The sequence below is a fragment of the Lissotriton helveticus genome, chromosome 3_1 (assembly GCF_964261635.1).
Source record: "Lissotriton helveticus chromosome 3_1, aLisHel1.1, whole genome shotgun sequence".
Lineage (NCBI taxonomy): Eukaryota > Metazoa > Chordata > Amphibia > Caudata > Salamandridae > Lissotriton > Lissotriton helveticus.
The window spans coordinates 731,166,902-731,192,261 of NC_136061.1; the positions used below are offsets into that span (position 1 = coordinate 731,166,902).

Below are 25,360 nucleotides of genomic sequence, written 5' to 3' on the forward strand. Positions count from 1 at the left end.
CAATAGTTTCCGTCATTGTCTAGCCTTTACGTCTCCATGTAGGAGAAATACTGTATTAATGGTCATTTAATATTCTTCATCACGCACTACATGTAGAATAATGCATGCTCCAGTCTTAGAGTCTGTTAGCCTCTCCCCTCCTGACTCTTAGTTTATATCAACATGTCCTCTAAACATTAGATACTAGATAGGGTTTAGGTACATGTCGCCCTGACTCTCCAGACTTCAGTCTCTACTCCTAGCACAGAGTTCATAGCCCCCAGCTTCTCCTAGTAACACGTCATTGTCAGTTTGCGCGCACCATTAGGTTAGAGGTCCCGGCTCCTTAGGTAGCCCCCTCCATGTTTCCGCCCCATTTATGACATATTCTGTTACGTTTACATCACATGTCCATGTATACGCCTCCTGTTACACCCACTTTCACCCTTATCTTTCGCGACTGCTATTGACCACACCCACTGCTCCGCCTACTGTATTCACTGTAATGCAATTGTTTTAGTATATATATGCTTGTGTACTGTTATTAAATGTTACGCCAGTCCAATCCTGTCCCGTGCTAGCTAGCCATCCCAGATCTTGTCCGTGCAGGTTGTCCTGTTCCTGTCCTTATGCTGTATTAAACCTGCAAACTCCTACTACCTCGAATCTTGACTCTTATTTATTGAGCTATCTGTTATTGCTATGTCCAGACAAACCTAGATCCGGTATTATTTATTTATATACCACCCTTTGGCAAAGTGATCGAATCGGGCAATCTGCGAGCCGGGAGCAGGGCTGTCTGAAGCTGTTTGTACTGGACTGTCATGATAACACGCGAGGGGACCTTTGCACGGTAATAATACATGTGTGCGTCTGTCCACATGCGAGGTCTTCTAGGGTCAATGGGTACGGGAGGGTAGAGGGAGGAGGGAGACTGGATGGAGGCGAGCTGGGAGTGAGAGTGCAGGGAGGTGGGAGGTTACAGGGCAGAGGAGCGCACAGGACGAGAAGCGCCGAGAGGGAGCCTGCCGGAGCAGGGAGCTCCGGACTGGGAGGACGGGTGAGAGCGAAAGGGAGTAGGGAGGTGGGAGTCTGCAGGGGCTGAGAGGGAGGCTGCAAGGTGACTGAAGAGGCGACCTCACAGGGGACGGGTTGGTGCAGGCTAGACGGCGGGAAAAATAGCGGACTCGAGCTTCCGATATTTTTCGGATTTGGGGGCGTGGTTTTGCTGTCCTGAGTGACGGACTACGTCACGAGCTAAAGAACAGCAAAAATGACGCCCCCAAATCCGAAAAAGACGGAGCCTATTCAGAGGGACGGCTCTCTCCTCCAATGGCTGGCCTCCGTTTAGGAAGCCAGCCAATGGGAGAGAGCCAAAATTAGAGGCGGGATAAAGAGACCCTCTAAGAAACATAAGATCTCTCTACTTCCGGTTCTGCCGAACCGGATAGTACCTCGACCTAAAAAGGAACACCAGAGTTGGGGGTTCTCTTTAATAATGAGGATAGATTTCTACCCAAATTCATCCTTTTTACAACATTAATCTTTGCTCAAATCTATATTTTGCATCATGCATGCAGTTCGTTCTTTGATAAAAGTTAACAGCTCTGTATTAGGATTTTTACTTATAAATTGCAAGTAACAAATTGATGTCTCTTTTAAAAGAAGTAACCCACTGACCTATTTACATTCTATGCACGTTGTAATCTGCAGGTACTTTTTTTTTGGCAACAGACATACTAACCCTCTGCTCTACTATAGTGAGTCAAAACCCCAATTAAACAAAACTCCGATCTCTCTTCAGGAAGAACAATCACATGAGCTATCCTGACATTTTTTTAATTGCCTGGAAATTGCGGGAGGAAACAAACGCAGCTGCTTTAAAATAATAATAAACTTGCAAACACAGCGCTCCACCCCCCCCCCCCCCCCCCCCGAAGTCAGCACCTGGTGCAGTGGCACTGGTCACACCACCCTTGAGCCGGCCCTGGGTGAAGCAAAAGTAGAGGAACAATGTTACGTCCTTAAATATTACAACAACTTCCCCTGCCATCCTCCCCATCAGAAGGGTGTGCCCCCTGCAGCCGACAGTTAACAGGAAAAGGGGGTTGATCTATTCAGTCTGTATTGTGCGTCAATGTCTAGCGTCAAGGAATGAATGTGCCAGGGGATGGGCTGGAGCATTTGATCAGTACTCCCTCCGTTCAGATCTAATGCGTGTAGGCATCTGCATCATGACTTAATATGTGGCTGAGTTCTACACTGGCACCTAAATACACTTGTCAGTGTATCGCATATGTTTGGTTAGGGTACATCTGTATCTAATTCTTTGAAGGACTCCAGTACGAGGTCCCAGGCCATGGCAATGGGCTTTTTCCTCAGTCCGTGTTGTTCCTCCCTGCGTAGCGGACCACTTTCCGCCGAACCCCATCTTTCACCTCCTCCCTCCAGGCATGCAACACAAGCGGTAGCGCCGACTTCCAGTGCCTGGTTATAAGGCGTTTTGCAAGTATGAGCACTAAGTGTGCAAACTTCACCTGCACCTTGCGTCCTCTCCGGTTTGGATAAACGCCCAGTAGACAGCTCTCCACTGTATCCCATGTGTACCCCCCAACCATTTCCCACAGTGTGGCTGTGTCCAATATGTGGAGAGGGTGGGCAGGACCACAGCATGTGTAGTAGATCGGCGTCCTGTTCAGGACATCTGGGACAGTTCGTTGCTACTGCAGGGAACATAGTATGTAGTCAATGTGGTGTGAGATATGCTCTTAGAGTTATCATGAATTGTACGAGTTTGAGTCGGGAGTTGTAGGAGCCTCCCATTGGGTTGACGTGTAAGGAGGTTATAACCCTCCCTAGGTCCGTGTATCATCTAGCCAGTAACGGCAATAAGCAATAAGATAGATGTGCCCTTATACCCCGATTCAGCCAACATGTTAGGTGTCTACCAGTGCCCATCAGGTACATCAAGTGCACCAGTTCATGCTTTGGCAGTTCGGTCCTGGTGGGAGCCCAGCTTTGTTTACTATATCACATCAGACTTGCATGTAGGAGAAATAAAGTGTCTGGGAGCCACTGCTCCTGAACAAAATCAACATAAGTAATTAGGGTACTACCTTCAAATAGCGCGCCTATAGTGGCCACTCCAACCTGTTCCCACTTTGGAGAGTCTTGTCTTTGGTGTGTCAGTATCCCAGTAGGGGCAGGGGCGAGTCCCAGGAGTGGAATGTTAGGGGCATATGGTGTAGTTTGTACTGTGTAGTTTAGGTACATTCTCCAGTACGCCAGTGCCACTTTCAGTAGTATTGGGGTTGTGATCGGGGCACACACCCTGGGGCAAAGTAGCGTGTGAAACATTCCACACACATTCATACTGGGTGTATATGCTATCTCCCATAAATTACGGCCCACCAGCCAGTAAGAGAGCCATTACAGTTGGCTTACCATACAGTAAACCCTAAAATCTGGGGGCCCCATGCCACCGATGCCCGACGGTAACTGTATTTTTTTTAGACTGTCGGTCAGTAATGTTTTAATAGTAGTAGTCAGAATTACCACCAGTAGGTTAATAAAGAAGTATAGGATACATGGCAACATGACCATTTTGGCAATGGCAAGACACCTCGCCACTGATTGAGGGAGTGATGTCGAAAACACAAATATCGTGGGACAGAATATCGTGTCAAAAAAAACGAGGACAAGAATATCGTGAAGGTCATTTCTTATGGGTAAGTAAAGTTTTACTATATATAACTCCACATATATGTACTTTGATGATATATATATATCTTCAGGTACATAGATCTGGAGTTAAGAATAGTACATTTATACCTATCTATTTTCTCTTACCTACTCTATATTCTTTTTTTAAAATTTTTATTTATAAACTGTTCTCATATCACACATCATTATACAGTAGGCAGTGTTATACAGCGTTACAACAATTACACCGTCCATCATGATGCTTTATCAATCTATCATTTACTCCCCAAAACTCCCCCCCTCCCCTCCCCCAACGTCCTCCTCCAGTTCCATATAACAAAGATGTCGTCATGAGCAGAGCATGGTACAATAGCGCGCAAAGTGTAGAGTTCGGCACTAGCATAGTGTCTTCCTGAAATCCATGTCCCACAAGTTCTATTGTAGAGGCAGTCCTGAGTACACCAGGCAGTATTCGGAATTTCAACTTCTCAATCATTACTCGCTCTCCCCAACCCCCACCTCCCCGTGCCCCTCCTAGCACCATGTCCCCCCATCCCTCATTCAGCAGCAGCCCCAACTCTTGTCCCTGTATCCCTCCGAGCACCCTCCTCTGGCTGCCCTCTAAGGTAAGTCAGTAATGGATCCCAAATATCTTTTGGACGGGACTTCATCGGGAATTGTTCTGCGTAGGCATGTAAGTGTTCCTGCCGTGTAGTCATGTCCTGTAACCATCCCTTAAACTTAGGCGCCCTGCCCCTGCCCCATCGACACGCCACATGTCGTCGTGCTAATAGCATGCCCATAAGTAGCAATTTGCGGTGCGGGGTGTTAATATCCGCGACTAGGCCCAGAAGGGCCTTGGTAGGATGTGGCTCAATAGCGGTGCCTAACATATCAGTGAGCCCTGCAAAGACTTCCCTCCAATATTCAGCAACTGTAGGGCAGCTCCAGGCCAGGTGTATGAAGTCGGCTGGGCTCTGCCTGCACCCAAGGCATCTATCATCTTCCCTAAGACCAATCTTATGTAAGCGTGCCGGCGTGTGGTACAGTCTGTGCAAAAATTTGAAATAGATCATGCGCAGCCTGCTACTCCCGGAGACCAGCTCCGTCTGCTGACATGCCATTTCCCCCTGGTCGTCTGTAAGCGGTTCATTCAGGTCTCTGTCCCAGTCAGCCCTGGCTCTAGCTTGCGAATGAGGAGGTACAGAGCGGACCCGTGCATACAGCATAGACGCGACATGCCTCGGCGCGTCCGCTTGAAGTAATAGGTGGAGAGAGGTAAATACCTCCGGCTCCTTTGGGAAGTCAGGGGATTTAGCCCGTACACTCTGTTTGAGCCTGGTGTAAAGAAACAAATCCATGAACGTATATGGGGTCCTAATAGCACGATTGATGGGACCCCCTCAAAAATACAGCAGGTCAGGGAAAGAGGGGAATGAAGAAACACATGAAAGACAATTTTCCCTCATTGACCACATTAATTTAGCAACGATATAATTCTCATTAACTCTTTAACAGAACAAGGGTGACAAATACACAATATTCATTTATCATTTTTATAAAACTTTTTTATTTATTTATTTACTTTTTATCACAAAATCTTCTCTTTGATTTCTTTTCATATATGTCTTATTATTTTCTTTCTGTCATAAAGATTTATAGTGCCTTGTGTAACCAATTCATAGATATAGAACAAAGTTTCATTACAAGTTCTTACACAAAGTGCGGAATCTCACACTACGATCTGAGATTTATCTAGGGGCAGTAATCTCTCTGCCAACTAGATCCAGCCCTTATAAAGATTTCGTTTGAATGTGTGTAGTGAGGGTATGACTGTTTGAGACTGAATGATGGAGATTGGTGTTATCCAGGGGGTGCAACTGTATTTTGAAATATACATTTCTTTTGTATATTGGTGTTTTTTATGATGTGTATATTCAAATGTTAAAAGGAATTTCTTTTTGTAAGAACTTTTAATGAAACTTTGTTCTATATCTATGAATTGTTTAGGAACATTGACACAAGGCACTATAAATCTTTATGAGAGAAAGAAAATAATAAGACATATATGAAAAGTAATCAAAGAGAAGATTTTGTGATAAAAAGTAAATAAATAAATAAAAAAAGTTTTATAAAAAGGATAAATGAATATTGTGTATTTGTCACCCTTGTTCTGTTAAAGAGTTAATGAGAATTATATTGTTGCTAAATTAATGTGGTCAATGAGGGATAATTGTCTTTCACGTACATGGGGTCCTACTCTATATTCTTGTCCTCAATATTTTGACACAATATTCTGTCCACACAATATTTGTGTGTTAGATATTCTGTCAGTGAACCTTCCAAAAGGCTATTTGGGAACACAGATAGGTGATTGCCCTTTGTAAATTCCCTTCTAAGAGGTCCCACTGAGTTCCATATATTCGGGCTCCCAGGTATTTGAATGTGTCAGGGGCAACGGCCACCTTTGTCTCTCCAAAGGGGATTTCAAGTTGCTCAACTCCCTTTCTAAATGAGTATGCTTTTGACTTATGAAAGTTGATGGCAAGCCCCAAGATTGATTGGAATTGTGAAAAAATTTAGGCCATAGTGTGCAAACTGCTCTGGAGGTCCCTAGTATAAGTAAATTATCATATGCATATAGGGACAATGCGTGCTTCACCTGCCCCATCGGGATTCCCCAATTCGCTGCGTCTCGACACAGCATGTGAGCGATGGGCTCGAGGACAGCACGAAGAGGATAGGGGACAGCGGGCACCCTTGCCTTTTTTCTTGCTGTATCTTGTAGGGACCTGAGACGTGTGCTCCTGTGCAAGCCCTGGACATCCGTAAAGTATATAATAACTTGACCCAGCGGGTGAACCCCTGGGGGATCTCGTATCATGTAAGGGCCGCCAACATATACTCCTATTTCAGTGTTACAAAAGCAGGGCATAGGTCTAAGGAGAGGCACTGAGTGTTGGGGTAGTGATCCGGAATTGCTCACATTATTAGAGTCTGCGTATATTTAGGGATGTACTCCGGCCGGGCACATAGCTGCATTGATCCATGTCGATTAGTTTGGGGAGAAAGGGGAGGAGACGTGTTGCCAGAACGTTGCTTAATAATTTGTACTCTTTGTTTAGGAGCGATAGGGGTCTATATTCTGTGATGTCTGGATGCCTGCCCAGTTTCAACTGTGATGTCACTAAGGCTTGTACTGTGGTTGGGGAAAGTGCTACCCCATCCAGCAAGGTGCAGTACAGCTGCTCCAGTCCGGGCTCCAATTGTGTGGCATAGGCAAGATAAAACTCTACTGGTAGACCATCTAATCCTAGGGTTGTATTGCGGGGAAGGTCTTACGAGTCTCCCGGATCTCTGTTACAGTAATCGGTTCTTCAAGTGATTTTCTATCTGCCACAGTCATCTCAGGCAACTAAATTGCTTTTAAAAAAACACTGATCACTTGTGGTTCTGCAGTCTGGCGAGCCGTGTATAAGTGTTCGTAATATTCCAGGAAGGCTTTGTTCATTAGTTCTAAGTGTCTGTGTGTGCACACAATGGGGTGGTGATTTCAAGTATGTGCAGTGAAGAGGGGTCATCCCTAATCAAACGAGCCAGTAGAGAACCTGCTCTGTCCGCCTCTGTATGTATTTTTTGTGTGTATGGGCAGAGGTCTATCACTCGAAGACGCTTCAGCAGCCCCGCGTACTCGCAGCAGTGCATCCCAGACTCTCACCGGCACTCTAAAGTTACCACCACGTCCATCTCTAGAGTGCACAGGCTCTCTTCTACCCTCTGTAATTCACAAAGGATAGTTTGTTGTGGCCCAACCACAGAGCAAATTGCTGTCCCCCTTGTTACCACCTTAAATGTGTCCCACTCTATTAGCGGGTGGAGGCAGTATTCGTGTTAATCAAGAAATAAGTCTCGATAGTGGTGGCCATTTGGGCCCAGAAAGCACTATCTTCCAATAAGACAGGATTACGTTTCCACACCATAACAAGTGTAGGTACGCGACCCCACGAAATTGTGAGTTCCAAGTAGTTCTGGTCAGACAGTGTTTTCCCCAAATAGGTAGATGTAATGAATGTGCTTTTCGCTAAAAGGACACACCCAAACCCTGCACTCCCACCTGGGAGGCAAATTTACCACTGCACCTTTAATAATACACTTTGAGCAGCACTTCCCCAAAGACGAGGAAAGGACACAGCGCTCCCTTCAGACAAGGCAAGAAAACAAATTCTGGTGCATTTAAAAATAACACACACAAGTTTATTAATGCAATGTTTAAAACGGTAGGCCAAATATATCAGTAAATGCAGGTTCCCGCATATCAAGTGAACAATTAAATGAACAATTGAAATAAAATGCAGTACGTACAAATAGCAAAGAGTAGAATATATATACATAATGGTTAGGAACACCTCACTGATCGAATAAGCATCATCCTTGCCAACTCAAGCTGGGGGGAGCCCTTCACCTGCCCAGGAAGGAGTTCGATCAGGACTCAAATTCCGCCACCTCCACAGCAATACGTCTATTCTGGGGTGAGCTTCCACCTGGCCCCCGAAGGCTCCCAGCTTAAATATCATTACTCAACGTGAGGCGATGCTTCTAGAAAATCTCGCCCCCATCTCAATGGAAAAAACCGAGCTGGCTGTACCAGTCTGCGTCAAGACCAAGACCGAGGCTGGCCAGCTCCCGTATTTTGACTTTGAGACAGAGTTGCACATTCTACAGATAATATCCACTTCACTTTGGTCAGTGAGGAGTGAAAAACAAGTGAAGAGCAGAAACCTGCCCTCCCCACTTTGCAGCTACCTGCGAACAGCAAGGCAAAGCCAGAAAACAAGATGACTTGAGGCCTGTAAAAAGCCAATAGTAAGCACTTATAATTAACCCAAACAACTTGCAAGCACTGCTGTGCACGCAGAAGCAAGGCAAAGTCAGAAAACAAGATGACATGAGGCAATGTCAAAGCCAATAGTACAAACTCATCAATGTACAACACCGAGCACATGTGTGCATCACTGCCCACAACACTGCACTTCGAAACCAAAGAGTACATTCCACACCTCTCTCTCCCTCTCAACATTTCAAATGCACATCCCACACACACTGCTCTTGGCAAGACTGTTCTACTCTTTGACAGCGCCCACTGAAAGACAGCAAGATTACAAGATAGCGGAGAAGCAGGTATATGCAGGACCCTACTACATTAAGGCTAGGGTAAAATAACACACTAAAGTCAATTAAAATGGTGGTAGTCGAAGATCATCATAGGATGCCAAATCACAAGAGTGCCTCTTTCACTACAGTAATGTGAGTAATTTGTGTCAGCAATGCAGGGAAGCATAAAATGTGGTCTATGCGTGTATGTAGAGTGCATTCCTACTGTGCCATGCCTCAGCTAGTGACCAACCATGCACCCATGCTGATGGGGCCCTGGCTTGTTGGACGGTCTCGGCGCCTGGCAGTGGAGAATGTGATCGGTCCAGGTGTATGTCTAATACTGCTTTATAGGCTCCACCTAAAATCCATGGATACATTGTCCGGTCCGCCAGCGCTGCACTGACCCGAGCCAGAAAAGCATCTTGCTCAGATCTCAGGGCATAAAGGCTGCACAATACTACCTGTGTGCCATCCAGCTTGCCAAGGGTTAAAGTGCACCTACCATTTGTATCAATATGTGTGTCTAGTGCCTAGAAGGGAACTTTCATCCACACCGCCGCCCCTCGCAAGCGCACAGTATGTCATGTGGAATAACTGCCCTGTCCATTTTTCGCGAAGCTTGCGGGCTCTGAGGATGTTAGATGGGCCTCTTGTGGAAACACTATCTGGGATTTGCGCCTGCAAGGCTGGGCTAGCTTTCACCCCTTCCAGTCATCCTGTCCACACCTAAGAGTTATGGTCTGCGAAAAATACATAAACCCCAAAAGCAGAGCTATTCAGTCATGTGACCCATGATGCTAGAAGAAGGCACAATTAGGCATGACAAGAAAAAGAAACTGTCTAAAAGTGGTATTTTAAGAATTCTAACTTGAAATCCAACTTTACCATTAAAGAAGGTTTTAAATTACAGTTCATTGAATTTGTGAACAGCATATTTCTATCTGCACCCAATCCAAAGTCAGCACGTATTAAAAGTACTAAGGTAACCGAGTGTTAGTCAGTGGGAGAGTCTTTAAAAGTTTTTAACTGCCAGTACAAGTAAAACTAAAACACAGACTTCCTTCATTTTAAAAACAAGGCACCATTTCCTATGAGACTTGAAGGCCAACTTTAGGGTGACTTATAAGTATTAAATGGCACGGTTTAGGCCTTGCAAAAAATGTACTTAGCCAGGTCAAAATGACAGTTTAAAACTGCCCTACTGGCTGCAATATTAGGCCTGAGACATTATTTTAAAGTGCTACTTTAGTGGGTGGTAAAATGAGGGCTGTAGGTCCACTAAGTTGTGAGTACCATTTACTAGGGACTAAAAGTAAATTAAATATAGCAATTCGGTAGATGCCAATTGTGTCATGTTTTTGGTTAACAGGGAAAAGATGCACTAGTACTAATGCCAACAAAAACGGGTTCTGCTGCACAAGGCAAAAATCTGGGGGAGTTCCTGCACGATGGCAGGTCCAACAAGTCATCTTTCAAACCCTTCAATTCACACAACCAGACTGCAGTGGAACATATAGAGATGGATTCATAATATGTATGGTTTGCTGCATAAATGTAATAACACACTCACTCTTGAAATGATCATTGTCAATGTTATTATGAATTATAGATTAAACCATAAATCATATGCCTATTTATGTGGAAAGTTTGGCTTGCTGCATACGGTTGAAAAGTTTATTCCTGGGTATTTACAGAGCATATGCGATGTACTAGACCACTTCATATTGTATTGCTGCAATTGCATTTGAGGGAGATTAACATAAGATCTGTATCCTTGTGGATGAGGTCTTACTAATGCTGACCAGACCCGAAACATTTATCCAAGTGGTACTGCAGATAATGGAGGAATCTAAAATGTTCTCTAGATTTAAAGTTAATAAACAGAAATCTGAAATGCTGAACCTTTGGCTAGAACAAAATACGATTGCAAAGATATGTACATGGTGTCCCTTGAGAAGGTTGTTCCATTAATCAATTAACAGAGGATACAATTAATGAGTAAACTTGAAGGGTAGTGTGTAGTCAATTAGCCAGAACTTTGTGAACAGATGAAAAAGGGACCTGACTCAAATGAAACCTATGTATATTTCATGCTAGTGCAGATCAATGTTATTAAAATCATTATGGTCACCTACCTCATATACTTATTTCAGCCCCTCCAAGATAAAATTCTAGATATAGAACTGACCGCACTAAAAAAAGAACTTATAGCATTCATTTGGACAGGAGGCCGTCCTAGAGTTAATGCAAAAGTGCTGAGTGCTCAGAGAAAAAGGAGGAGTGCAGTGTCCAGACATACTGTCATACTAAAGAACAACTCTCCTCTGAGTAGTAGTGAAGTGGACTGTACGAGTGACAGAGGAAAATGGATTGTAATGATTGGGCAGTGAGAGGAAGACCACTGTAGGAATAGCATAGCTTGAAAAATCAAAACTCTCAAAATGCTTACGTAGCTAGCCTGATCAGAAAAGTATCAGAAGCATTGGGACACAGTGATGACGAGAGTAAGACTGACAAGCTTCTCCATCCCAAATATGCGAATAAATGACACACACTTCACACAAGCTGTTCAAGTAGTAGCCTTCAAATAATGAAGGGACGGAGATTGCAGAATGGTATCAGACATATTCAGTCTTTAAGGAATACAATCTTTGTATTCCTGTAATAAGGAAACAAACCGATTACAATACATTTAAATGACACATTGGGTGTTGCTCTCCCCTGAATAGTAACTCAGGGATGAGAGTTTATTCCTATGGAAAGATTTGCAAGAACACATTTAGACTCCAGGGAGATGTTCTCAGACGTATGCAAAATTCTAAACAAGAACACTTGCACCACTGAGTGAGGCTGTCAAGAAAGGTTGGATCTGATTCTTCATTGAGCAGTCTCAGAGACAGGCTGGGAAGTGAGTGGTGTGGCGATGCTTCCCTAAAACACACAGGAGTATCCATTATAGGGAATAGGCATATACAACTTTTTATCATTGGCACATGACCACTGGAAAATTGCAGCAGATATGCGAGACAACCTCCAATAGGTGCTGGAATACATATGTACTTCAGGTGGGCTGTTGGTGGCACATATATTAGGGGCAATGTCAATTGATGGCCAGCCGGGGAAAAAGGAGCCCTCAAACACTGCACAGTGGATTTACAAACTATGGTAGCTCGTGGTGAATGGGAACCTTACTCCTAATCTAGCTGATCCTGTTAGAAATGTGATTACTAGTTGACTGGGGTGTGAACCCAGGACAAGCAGCAATCACAATTCTAGTCAGTGTAAAGCACAAGCAAACCCCAAATTAACTTTTGCTCAATCCCCTTATGGCTTGGAACATAGCAGTGAGGCCCAACCTAAAAGCAATGTGTAATGTTTTTTTGCAACACTTCAAATGGGGAAGACACCATACAAAAAAATCCCACACCAGGTTAGAAAATGTGTGCTTAATTTAATTGAAAAAACAAGACCCAAATGACGAAAATCCAATTAGTAGAACTGGAGATATAATTTTAAAGATTTTAGTGAAAATAGCACCAAAAGGCATAAAGAACCAACTGAAGATCTGGGCATGCCAAACTGGGACAAAGTCACAAGTTCAGGCTGACCACGATATAGCACGGGCCAACAGGGCCCGCTTAACAGAGTACCTTAAGTCCTGATGTGCGGAGCCTTGCGTGGATCCTTGTCGAAGATGTGTCACGCAACCCCCACAGTCCCGAGATGCGGTGAGGCTGCGGTGCGAAGTTCTTTTTCGGCGATGTTGAATATCCTGTTGGGGATGAGGCGCTCTGTCAGGGTGATGTGTCAGCTCTGAGGAGAAGCAAGGCTGCAATGCGGAGTCTGGCATTGTCATTGCGGCTGATGAAAGATGCAAGGGCCTGCACAGAGGATGCATCATGTAGTAGCAGTTCTGGAGGCGATATGGGATGCGGCAGCAATGTCTTTGTGATGGGTCCAACCCACACAGCAGCGGAGATGTGTTGTTTCTGCCCGGATTTGTACTGCACAGCAGAGGTGATATGTTGGTTCTGCTAGATCCACAGGGGATGGCCAAGCACCTTAGACCCACTTCCAAGGGGCCAGAACTGGGGTGCACCATATGGCAGAGTAGACTCAAAGATGGCAGAGCTCAGTTGCAAGTTTGTTGGAAGCCTGTTATGTCCTTGAGGCTTGAAATCAAGAGGCCAGCCAACTAGTGCTTGGAGTCACTTTGGGTTCTTGAGATGTAGGTCCATCCTTCTCAACTAGGCAAGATGGCAGCATGCCTGCATAGCAAAGCAGGAGTCTAGCAAAGTGAAGTCCAGCAGAATGTCAGTCCTTCAGCACCACAGCAGACTGTCTCCCTGGCAGAGTATCCACAGGTGCAGAAGTGTACTGTAGTGGTGGTGTCTGAGTCCTTCTTTTATACACTGGTGTGCCTTGGAAGCAGGGAGAAGCTTCTAGAGACATTCATTTGAAGTGTACAGATGCCCTGCCTTCCCTACCCTGGCTCCAGACTACCTACAGGGGGCATGCAGCCAGCCCTTTGTGTGGAGGCAGGACACAATCTATTCAGGTGTAAGTCAGGGTGTGCCTAGCTCCCCCCTCCCATCCTGGTGGTGAAGGCCTATCCAGTCACACCATTGTGTGTTGCTGTCAGGAAGAAATACACAAATCCAAACTGCTCCCAGTCATGTGGCCAGAGACAGGCTGGAGGCACTAAATGACTAAGGCAAGAAAATAAATGCCAATTTCCTAAAAGTTGCATTTTCAGAATTGTAATTCAAAATCCTAACCCTAAGTTAGGATTTTAAATTAGGATTCCAGAGACACCAAACATGAATCTATTATCTCTTCCCATTTGGAAATTGCACTTATAAAAGGTAGTAAGGCAACTCCAATGTTATCCTAAAGAAGAGTTTTTCACTGCCAAGACATGTAAAACTTACAAACTTAAAATCTTGGGTCTGTCCAGGGCCTACCTTAGGGCTGACGTATAGGTATTAAAAAGGAAGATTTGGGCCTCTTAACAGTTTATTTTGCCAGGTTATAATGACAGTTTAAAACTGTACACGCAGGCTGTGCCATGACAGGCTTGAGACATGATTAAAGGGCTACTCAAGGGGCTGGCATAAACAGTGCTGCAGGCCCACTAGCAGTATTTAATTTACAGGCCCTTGGCACAAGCAGTGCACTTTACTAGGGACTTATAAGTAAATTAAATATGCCAATTGAATATAAACCATTATTACCTTTGTTTGAGCAGAAACACGTTACCACTGTTTACCAGTGATAAAATGTGCCAAGTCCTAAGGCAGGCAAAAATGAAAGCAGTAAAAACAGAAGATCTCAAGGCAAATAGTTAGGGTAAAACCATGTCAAGGTTGCCAGGTCTAACACATGCAGAGAGAAACTTTAAAAAATGTGGAACCTGTTGATAATATCTAGAGTTTGGCTATTTTTAAAGCTCCTGAGCTAAGAGCATTACAGCTTTTCATGTACAGTTGAATGGGGAATAGTAAGGCAAGGAGAGGTACCCTAAGATACAAGGAGAGTTAGCTCTGTGATATTAGTGTATTTTGTAAAATGAAGAATACCCTCATGATACATTTGGTAAAACACTGTAGAGTATATATGGGATGATTTGGTGACTAAAGGCTTTGACAGTGTTCTATAAGATGACTTGTAGGCACAAATCAAGAAAATACAATAACAAATATTGAGGGTAGAAGAAGTCCAAAAATATAGTCATTTTAGGTCATATCCAATAAAGCAACTAAAATCTCTTTTTCCACATGACTAAGTGGAAACGTTTGCCTTTCAATGCAGATTTATTACTTTAGGACACCTTGTTCAATTCAGCCATTGCAGTATGAAAATTTGGCAACCTAATGTGGAAAATTCAATAACATATGTTCAATAATTAAGAACTTTGAAGACAGCTATAGTATTTTAGGTTAATTAACGTGTGCTATTTTTAAATCTGACCTACAAACAACTCTTAGTGTCTTGCCATCCTCATGTTTTCCAAACAATCCTAAATCACAATAAATATACTTGCCTATAGAGGACCTTTTAGTCAACCTTCTTTTTCAATTGGTCTTTTTCATATATCACTCAAATTATACTTCCTCCCAACACAGCAAACAGTACAGGACAATGGGTCTGCTCACTTCACTTAAGTGGCTGCATTTTGCTTATTCAAATGTATACATCCACATAAAATGTGACTGCAGGTACTCAAGAAAATTAGCCTTTCATCGCCTACTTCCATAGCAATGAAGACATGTATTGAAAGCTGCAGTATTGACCATCATAAAACAAATTTGACATCATTTAAAAAAAAAATCATAAATCATTAAACTAACAAAGTTCAAAGTTTATATGTTGAATGTCCACCCTGAGTTTTGTGAAGGACACGTCAAGTAATAGCATCTGACTGATGACGTACATCTGGTAATGTCTTAAAGTATTGAAGATTTGTGCAAGAAATTTCAGGCTGTTGCATCCTACTGGAGAGGGACATATAGTAAAGACTCAAGGGTATTGATGATTCGTGAAGATTTCAAGCTTTTGGATCTGGCTCAAGATCTATGGACTTTTAGCAATATCTTAGCCTTGTTGAAGACTTTTCAAACAGTTACTGCTGACTTGAGAGGGATATCCAGTAATTTCCTGAGCGACTATAACCTTGTTGCACAAAACAGTAGTTCCTTACAAGTAGAATTCTCTCTCAGAACTGCAATTTTGTGAAAACAAAGGATTGAATGCCTCTGATTGGACATCTAAAGTTATGGAACAATTGTAAAGGCTCTAAGGGAAAATATCCATCTCTTTTGTCCAGGTTGACGATCTAGTCATTATGCTTTATTACGCTTCCAAATAACAGTGAATATGACAAACATGGCAGTGTCTTGGTTACTAAAAGCAGAAATGTATTGGCGTCATAATCAATATCAAATCATCAGGCCCTGATGGGATCCTGGAAAATTGATTAACCCAGCTCCACTGCTTGCCTAGCCTTTGGCCATGTGCAGAGTGGGTTGCAGGGCCTATGGACAGGCCCTGCATCCAAAGCCCCATGGGCAGGCAACCCAGTGCCTCGCACGGCCTTTAGCCGTACACAGTGTGGGGTTGCCTGCAAGGGGGGGAGCCAATACTGGCTGAGGGAACCCCATGCCCCAGGGTCCAACATCTTTTAAAGGGGAGGAGACCATGCAGCACACATCCCCAAACCACTTCTAGCCCCAGGGAGCCCATACCCCGGGGCAAAAATATTTCTTTTTTTATGTGAAGAGGGTGGGTGACCCCAATTCCAGAACTTTGGATGGCCCCTGGGACACGTTTCCCTGTGGCCACATTCATTAAAAGGAGTGGAGCGCAAACAGCCTCCCCCCCAAGCCTTTACCAGCACCTTTGGTCCCTTTCCCTTGGGCCATATTCTTTTTTAAGGGGAGAGACGCTGGAACCACCTTACTGGGCCGTTACAGGCTGTGGTGAGCCCATCCACTGGGACTAACATTCTTTTTTAGGGGAGCGGGCCTGCAGCCCCCCTCCCCAAGCCTTTACATCACGGGGACCCAATCACCCGGGGTCAACATTCTTTAAATGGAGAGGGGGAATGCAGCACCCTCCCCATAACTTTACAGGGCCCTGGGGGACCCATTTTCCCTAGCGAGCAATCACTCAACGGAGGGTGGTGTACAGCCTCCTCCCTGAGCCTTTACAGGCCATGGGAACTTCATTTCTTTGGCTGGATGCATTTTGTAAGGGGAGCGGCAAGCCCACATCCGGGGCACCCACAACACACAAATTTAGGAGGCGCGGGGGGAAGCCCCATGGCCACGTTGCCCCACTGATTCCCCTGCATGCACCCATCCTTGGTGCAGGGGGAGCCGACTTTGCTCCTGCCCGGCGTGAGAAGGTTCTTTTCTCTGCTCCCGGTAGGCAGAAGCAATCTAATTTTCCCTGCCCACAAGAAAAAGGCAGAGAAAGCGGTCTGTTCCCAACCAGCTGGAGCACTTTTGCAGCTCCCACCGGGTGGGACCAGACCGGTTTTCCCTGCCCATGCGGGCAAGGAATCTGCGTCCTAGGAGTGGGCTATCCAGGACATATAATAGGAGCCAACCCTGGAGATGAAGTCCCTGGGATCTTAGGCTCAGGGAGGGGGCTGCATGCACCCCCTCCTTTCATAGTAATGGCGGTTCCCAGGGGATGTGGTCTCCGGGGCACGTAATAAGCTCGGGAAGGGGGACCGCGCTCACCTTCCTCATCTTTCATGATAATGCTGGGCCATGGGATGGGGTCCCCTGGGCTTTAATTGATCCTGGAGGGGGGCCTAAGCACGCCCCTTCCCAGTATGTATTTTTTTAGGCACTCACCCACCCCAGGGGTCATTTTACGTAACAATAAGTAACACAGGTACATTTTTTTTTGTTCAAATCTGTTTTTTATTGTGAACACAGCGATAAGCCTACAACCCCGTTTCGGGGCCGGCCGCGCAGAGAAAAGCCAGTAGGTAGTACTAACCAGGGGAGGTGGAACCGTTAACACAGCGCCCTGCCTACAACCCCCGGAGGGGGCCGGCCGCGTGGCTTAGGGGAGAGTATAGCAAGAGGCGGCCATATGCTGGCAATGCGTCGTTGTGCGGGGGAGGCGCGTATGTGAGGGAGAGCAATGGTGTCACATTTTCAAAGGCCCAACAGGGACCAAACTGCCCCAAAGAGGGGCGGAAGCCAGAGTGGCAAGTAGGAAAGAAGAAAAAGTCGGAAGAGGAGTGAGCAGTGGCGAGGTGGAGAGGGGTCTGGGGGGTGCGTCTGCAGTCGCCAATAGGAGATGGAAAACGCAAATCGGCACTGGGGGAAGTGACTAAGAGCCAAGCCTGCTCGGGTCAGCAGGGATGAGGGCATCCTCGAACAATTGCAGGGCGCGAAGCCTGGGAGGCATGTGGCGGGCATAGCTGATGGAGCACAGGTAGCGCACGAGAGGTTCCCACACTGCCTTGAAGCGTACCCCCCTTGATTGTATCCGCGCCGTGAGCAGCTCCATAGTCAGGACTTGCCAGAGGCGCACGAACCAGGATGCTATCGGCGGTGCCTCAGCCCGCTTCCAGTACAGAGCAATGAGTTGCCTGGCAGCACCTAACATGTGAAGGGTGAGGATCCAGTCGCTGCGCGTGAGGGCCCTAAGTGTGGGGGGTCGAATGCCCAGCAGGAGTGTGCAAACCTCTTCAGGGAGGGGAAAACCCAACACCTTCTTAATGTGACTAAGGACCTCCTTCCAAAAGACAGCTAGGGTAGGGCACGACCACCAGATGTGTACGAAGTCACCAGTCGCAGTGCCACACCTCCAGCACATCGGCGAGGAAGTGGGGAACATTTTGCTGAGTCTCAGGGGAGTGTAGTACCATTGCGTTAGCATCTTGTACGCGTTTTCCCTCTGCGGGATGCTGCGGTAGGTTTTGGGGATGTCGTTCCAGAGCCGAGTCCATTGAGATGGCGTGATATCAGCGCCAGTCGCCGACTGCCACTGCCTCTGATAGGGATGTGCGGGCGGAGCGATGGGGTGTTGCAATATGTTGTAGATCTGGGAGATGAGCCGTTTCAGTCCCCCGAGGGAGCGTGCCAACTTCTCAAATGGGGTATATGCCCTGGTAGCACCCTGATACATGCCGTCTCCCGGTACATTTTTTTTAATGACGTCCCCTTTAGTAAAATCTTTCCCAGGACAGGGGATTAAGTCGCTGAGTTCTGTAATGGCAGGCACAACATTTCTTTTCACGTTGAGGCCAGCCAATCACAGTGCTCTCAGGAACCCTCCTCTGCAAATACAATTTTTTTTAGATATCTGTAATTTTCAGCCTTCATTTCTCAAACACTACTGTACAGATGTAATCATATAAAAAAATTAAAAAAAATGTGCCTACTGGACTACGATCTAGCTTCCTATCAAATTTTCAGTTAAGTAGTACTCCAAAAATGTCTATGAAAAATGCAGTGGGGTTTTGCATTTTGGGAACCCAGTTGTCTCTTCCCCCGCTTGATGGATCAACCCTGAAACATTCCAGGAAGGAGCTAAGCAGAAAAGTTTCTGGAAACTTCTGGAAAGTTTCATGAAGATTTGTCAAACAGTGCCAAAGTTATTAGAGAACAAAAAAGGAATTTCCTAACCATTCTATCTATAACTACCTAGTGGCAACTGATTTATTTAAAATGCTATTGTTTTTTTCAGGTTCCTCTGAGAGGCTACTTTCTGGCAACAGCGAAGAGGACAATGATACTAATTTAAGGAAATGGAGTGCCTTTAACAAGTCACCAGTGGAATCACTAAAATCTGAGGTACTTTATTGATAAAAAAAATCAATTAAATAGAACTTTTATTCCTTTAATTCTGAAAACTTATATTTAATATTTCTACTCCAAGCAGACCACAAGAGGCTCCCTAACAACCATATTGCCAACCCATCAGCCACAAGATAAGTCCGATACAAGGTCAGATGATTCATTATGACATTCAAAATTTTCTATATTTGAAATGGAAGTATGAATATATTGTAACCCAAGGGATAATACAAATATAATTTACAGGTACTCATCAAACAAATCTTTTAGAAAGTATTCTAGGAATTATTGTAAAATTGCAAAGCACCCCATCTTTATTGTCTGTTAATACAAATTCGAATGATGTGTTCTGAAATGCAATTATGGAATGCTGTCTGTTGGAGTGCATGAATATCTCATGTATGATGTATTATTTCAAGATAGTATAAAAGACAAGGTTCAGATTGCAATATAGATTTTGTAGGCATTCATGCCAACTCAAGCCACTCTATTTATAGACACACTAATAAGTGGTATGCTTATGGAGGCGGAAGGCTGAGGAAAGAAATACAATTATATTGTTGTGTTATCTTAGTACCTGCTTTTAACTGGTAGTCTTTCAATCAATAGGTCCCAGAATAGAAAATTGTCACATGGCCTATAGCAAAAACACAGATGAAAGATTCAGAAACAACAGTCAGGCTTCAATCCACATCAGTGGCCAGAGATAGAGTAGTTTCCCTACCTGCAGCGGAAGTTTGTACATTGTAGAAGCTGTGGCTGCATACAGTAGCTGAGCAGCAGCATCACTGTCAAAGGAGCAAATTGGCAGTTTTTGAGGGAGGTAACAGTCCTCCACTTGGATGAAAGACCCTGGATAAACAGCACAGTAAGCTTGAGAAAAATATTGGTACGCCTGTGCAGTACCTTGCCTACTGTAGATCTTTCTCATTGTAATGCACTGATTGAAGCAGACTTTCCTGATAATGCTGTGTGTACTAAAGGATAGATGCATTACGGGCTCGTTATTTGCTCCTTAGACCAGAAGTCTCAATACTCATTAATGTAATTTATTTCTCTATTGAGCAAGGTACGTATCACCCTAATTAGAGTAGGTAGCCCTGGAGCTAACTCCTCTAGGAGGTTCTTAATCAGTGAAATTGTTAGTACGCCATCTTATGCTTTTGCATTTTACTGTTCTCCATCCAGGATGTCTCTTTTGTGTGAGTGGGAAGGTTAGCCATGATACATTTTTCCTTAGCACTTCCTTATCATTTAGGTATATTAACCAGAATAGATATGATTTACCGGACATACTTGAACCATCTCCCAATTTACAACCAATGTCTCTACACATAGGCTGTCTTCAGCTGTTGTCTCCTTGCCTGTGCCATGCAGAAGTAGGCAAAACTTTAGAAAACAGTCCAATCCTGTCTCATGTTGAACAATCTAGACTAGTTTAATTGGTTAGTTACCTCTTCTCAAGAAGTTACTTTTCTGCAATTTGGGGTTTGCTCGTGATTTCTAGTTAAGTTTGTAGAGAACGTGAGTAAGGTGTTTTATATTGACATACCCCCTTACAATGAGCCAGTTCTTCTGGCGGTTCTATAACCTTTTCTTGATTAGCTTGGCTTTGAAATTCAGGGTCAGAGACCTACGAAGTTTGCAGATAATCTCTTCTCATGTCTGAGAATCCCTCTAGAGCCTCATAGTTCTCTAGTTCAAATCCCACCAGCCGCAACTCAATCTTTCATCCTTCTGCATCCAAACAAACCATTGTTGATAATTCTAACATCTATTATGTCCTGTGGCAAAAACCTGCTAGACCTGCACCAGTAAACATTATGACCTTTTTTTTATGTTAATAGTGATAGAGGCCCTGTCTAGACCCCTGGAGCAATCCTCTTTTGCATATGAGAACAGTCTTTCTTTCCTCATTTTACATTGTTTGATATACCTAATCCTGTCACCCACAGAAAGAATTCATATCATGTTGTTTCGGTATAATATTCAATTTCTGTTGAATAGTAACTTGGTAGATAGGAAGACTGATGGTCTAATTCATATTTTGTGCCATTGAAATTGTTGGGTGGGTGAGAAAGAGTGGGGATTTGGGATACCAGTCAAACACCAGTAGACTGGTCCATTGAGATTTATTGCATGTAAACCATTAATATGTGGATTTTCTGAAGACATGTCATCAATCCAGTCATTTTAGAATTATTTTTGACATCCTTCTGCTACGTGAAGTAGTCTTAACCACATTGGTGCTAAGGCTTTTCCCGCTGGGTGCTGACAAGTCAGATTTACCATTGTTCATGACAAGGTCAGCTCGTCATTAGCACAGCTCCAGTGTACTGCATGACGAGCTGACCTTGTCATGAGCATGGAAGGGGTTAAAGTACCATATCTATGGTGGACACCCAAAATGTTTAATGTTGCAGGTCTACCTAGAATACTCTATACCATCCTACCTTAAACTCTGCCAAGTCACCCCCTCATCAAAAAATTAACACCGACCCGAACAACCCTAACAATAACAGACCAATAAATATCTTCCCTCTCCTTGCCAAAACCATCGAAAAATGTGTGCTCTCACAGCTCATCAACCACGTTCAAAAATTCTACCTGCCTGACATTTTTCAAACTGGGTTCAAGAAAGGCTGTAGTATGGAGAACACAATCCTGAACATCACAGATAACCTACACAGATCTCTAGTCAATGGACAGGCATGCATCCTAATCTTCCTGGACCTCTCAGTGGCCTTTGATATTGTCAACCACCAAATTCTCCTAAATACCCATTCTCAATTTGCTAGCATTAATGGTACTGTCCTTCAGTGGTTCGCTGCGTACCTGAACCTACTAACCCAAGTAAGCAAACTAAATAGCTCTACCTCACCAGCATTTTCAGCCCACAACGAGTCCCCCAAGGATGTCTTATCCCCTGCTCTGTTCAACGTCTATATGGAGCCCGTGCAATGATCCTCAACCAAACCACAATCGCCTACCACATCTATGCAGATGCCACCCAACTCTACGTCAAAATCCCGTCATCTAAAGACATCCATCACCTAAATTGCACCATCTGCATGGTACAATCCTGGCTGATTAATAACCACCTAAAACTTAACTCCAACAAAACTGAACTCCTCCTCATCCAACCTATAGGGAAGTCACTTCCCATTCACAGCTGGCTTGACAACCTAACTGCACTAAACTGCAAAATTTCTCTCTCTAACTCCATTAAGTCTCTTTCGATCACACTATACAAAAATCTGAACATGAAAGACCACACCAATGCCTGAACAAAAAAATGTATTTTTCTCGTGGAAACTTAGTCTTCTACAATCTAGACTACGGTAATGCAGCAACCAGCAGGTCCCCAAAAACTTACTTCATCCTTATGAAAGTCACACTCAATGCAGCGGCTAGGCTCCTCTCTGCGGAGAGCCACTATGACTACATCACTTACACTCTCAAAAAACTCTACTGGCTACCAGTTGAAGCAAGAAGTATATTCACGACAGCCTGTGTATTCCATCAAGCTCTCTACAACGAAAAATATATCTAGCTCGCAAGCAAACTATCAAAAGCTGCCCAAATGAGACCTTTGCAAAGCTCTAACACCATAATCCTAATTCCACCCAAATTCAAGAAAGAAAAATCAATGCACCTAGAATTCGGAATGCCCTGCCACTTTATCTTTGGTCCTCTCAATCTTTCCTACACTTCAGGAAGAATCTCAAACTAGTTCACAACAAATACCTAAACCCCACTTCCTAACACGTCGATGTCCTTGGATACATGTCTCCCCACAACTCCCAAAGAGCCCGAACATCACAACCTCTGTATAGAATTGTGCATTTAACCCTCTTACCCCTGTACGAAACAACCATTGCTACCTATGAACTATATTGTACTTCTACTATACCACCTGTTGTGTATTGCATCATATTTTTGCTCTGTCTTCTCTTTTCTAATGCTACTGTGCAAACTCTGTAAAGCACTCTGATACCTTCGGGTCAAATTTACACTATATGAAACTGGAAAATAAATCAATAAATGCTCCTGCACAAGTAGTAGCTAAGAATTTATCCTCCTGTTATTTCAAGAAGTGAATCCTTGTTGTATGAGTTTTTTGGGCGGATGTAGAGCGACTACTGAATTGAGGAAACCTACAGTACGCTCCATTTATTTCGTCTTCTACTCTCTTGAAATGTTTTTCTAGTAACTGATGTAACGTGTAACTGATGTAATTTTGTAATTTCTGTAGAACCTTATGTAAAGCACTCTGATACCTACGAGTCTAGCCAGCGCTATATACAACTCTCAAAATAAATAAATACATGTCCTCACTTGAAGTCAAATCATACATTGAATAGAATTCTAATTTGACAGGATGCATACAATGCGTTGTTTATCCTAAGTCCGAAATGCTTGCCCATAAAATGTATGTAAATGGAAAAAACTTATTCATTTTGAATCCTTGTTTACAAAGGTTGTGTGTATGGATATATATATATATATATATATATATATATCTTGCCTTCGGTTCCCTGTGCCCGGGAAATGCAGCGCTCAGCGCTTGGTTCGTAGTCCCTGCAGCAGAACCACGCTGCTTAATTATTAAACACACAAATCTCCCTTGACGGCGAGGATACAGCCCACTAGAGGACTCTTGGAAATGAAATGTGACAAAAAATAAAATGAAATTAATTGCGTTACATATACTATGCCAAAGAATAGTATTGTTGTCGAAATTGGGACTAGCTTACATCAAACACGATGAAATTTAGCATAAGTTACACTTATGGTTTTAATAAAAACTACAGCCTCCAGAATGCTTAGAGCAAAGGAACACACGAAACAGGAAATGAAAAGATGTGACTTTAAAAAGGACTAACTTCCTGTGATCAGGTGATCGTGAGCAAGGGAGAGGTGCTCCCGAAACGCGTTGATCTGTGTTTATCTGCATAATGCTTAATTGAAGGCTTTAAAATAAATAAAAATAGCAAAAGCAAGTGAGAACGGGAGTTCGTCCCATTATTCCTCGCCGTCAAGGGAGGTTTGTGTGTTTAATATATATATATATATATATATATATATATATATATATACACACACACACACACTAGCAGCCCGCCCCGGCTTTGCTTTGAGGGGGGCAGAAAGGGGCTGGGGGCAGCATCGCAGCAGGAGAGGTGCAGCAGAGCGAGCGGCCGTTTTGTTGGTCCTGGCCGCTTCTGCCCACGCTTTGTTTCCCCCGACATCCCATCACTCACTGTTCATGGCCCCCGCCCGTCCCTTGCTGCGCACCCGCGGCTGCTTGACTTACCTCATCCGCCGCTCCTCCCCGCGCTGTTGTGTTTACCGCTCCACTGCTCCTCCGCTTCTCGCCGCTCCTGACCACTTGTCCGCTACCTCATCCGACGCTCCTCCCCGCGCTGCCACTGCTCCTCCGCTTCTCGCCGCTCCTTTCCGCTTGTCCTCCGCAGCTCCTCCCCGCGCTCATGTCCTCCGCTCTTCCTGTTGCTCCTGAACGCCGCTCCTCCCCGCGCTCCCGATGTCAACACGCAGACGTCGCGGCCGGCGCTACTTTCTAGGGACTACTTTATTTTTTTCGTAAATGTTTTAAATAACGTATATTTGTAATTTCTATATCGCCTATGTCCTTCTACTTGCCCTGGGGTTTTCATAGATGTCTATATATATATATATATATATATATATATACTCACACAGATGTTTGTGTTTCATGACGGTTAGCAGGGCAGCCTTTGAGATTCATGCATATTGTGTGACCTACACCTTCGGTCTGTTCAGAATTAGTTGCAGTTTTCCCGGGATTGGACTGGCTGCTAACCTTACTGGGCCAATGCATATAATCCCAACTGCATTAAAGGCGCAAGGGTTCAGCCACGACCACTGCACTGCATGTGATCACATTTTCAACGTTTTACCTTCACTAATAGTGAACATGTTTGTAAAGCAATGTGGTTCCTTACACCTCTTTTCCATTCTCCATTGTAAAGAGTTGATGCCAGTCCCTGGGTCTGTGCAGGAACATAAAAGGGAGATACTTCCTGGGGGGGCCCAGAATTTTCTTCTTTTCAAGGCATTTCCCAAAATAAGATTATAATGAGCTAAACTACCTGTAGACATTTTATTCTAGTGCCAAAAATGCATCCAGGAATATCTTGTTAAAAACAGGTAATAAGGTC

General features: G+C 44.2%; 1 protein-coding gene across 15 annotated transcripts in view; it reads left to right on the plus strand.

Moving 5' to 3' along the window:
- Nucleotides 1-25,360, plus strand: part of PPFIBP2 (PPFIB scaffold protein 2) — a 1,415,596-nt gene that overhangs the window by 1,055,614 nt on the left and 334,622 nt on the right. For 10 of the 15 annotated variants that reach the window (XM_078680889.1, XM_078680890.1, XM_078680881.1 and 7 more), the window contains 2 exons: nt 19,048-19,154; nt 19,240-19,307. In XM_078680889.1, the coding sequence (XP_078537015.1) occupies nt 19,048-19,154; nt 19,240-19,307 (175 nt within the window). The remainder of the gene's footprint in view (nt 1-19,047; nt 19,155-19,239; nt 19,308-25,360) is intronic. The other 5 variants (XM_078680884.1, XM_078680887.1, XM_078680896.1 and 2 more) reach the window with 1 other exon arrangement.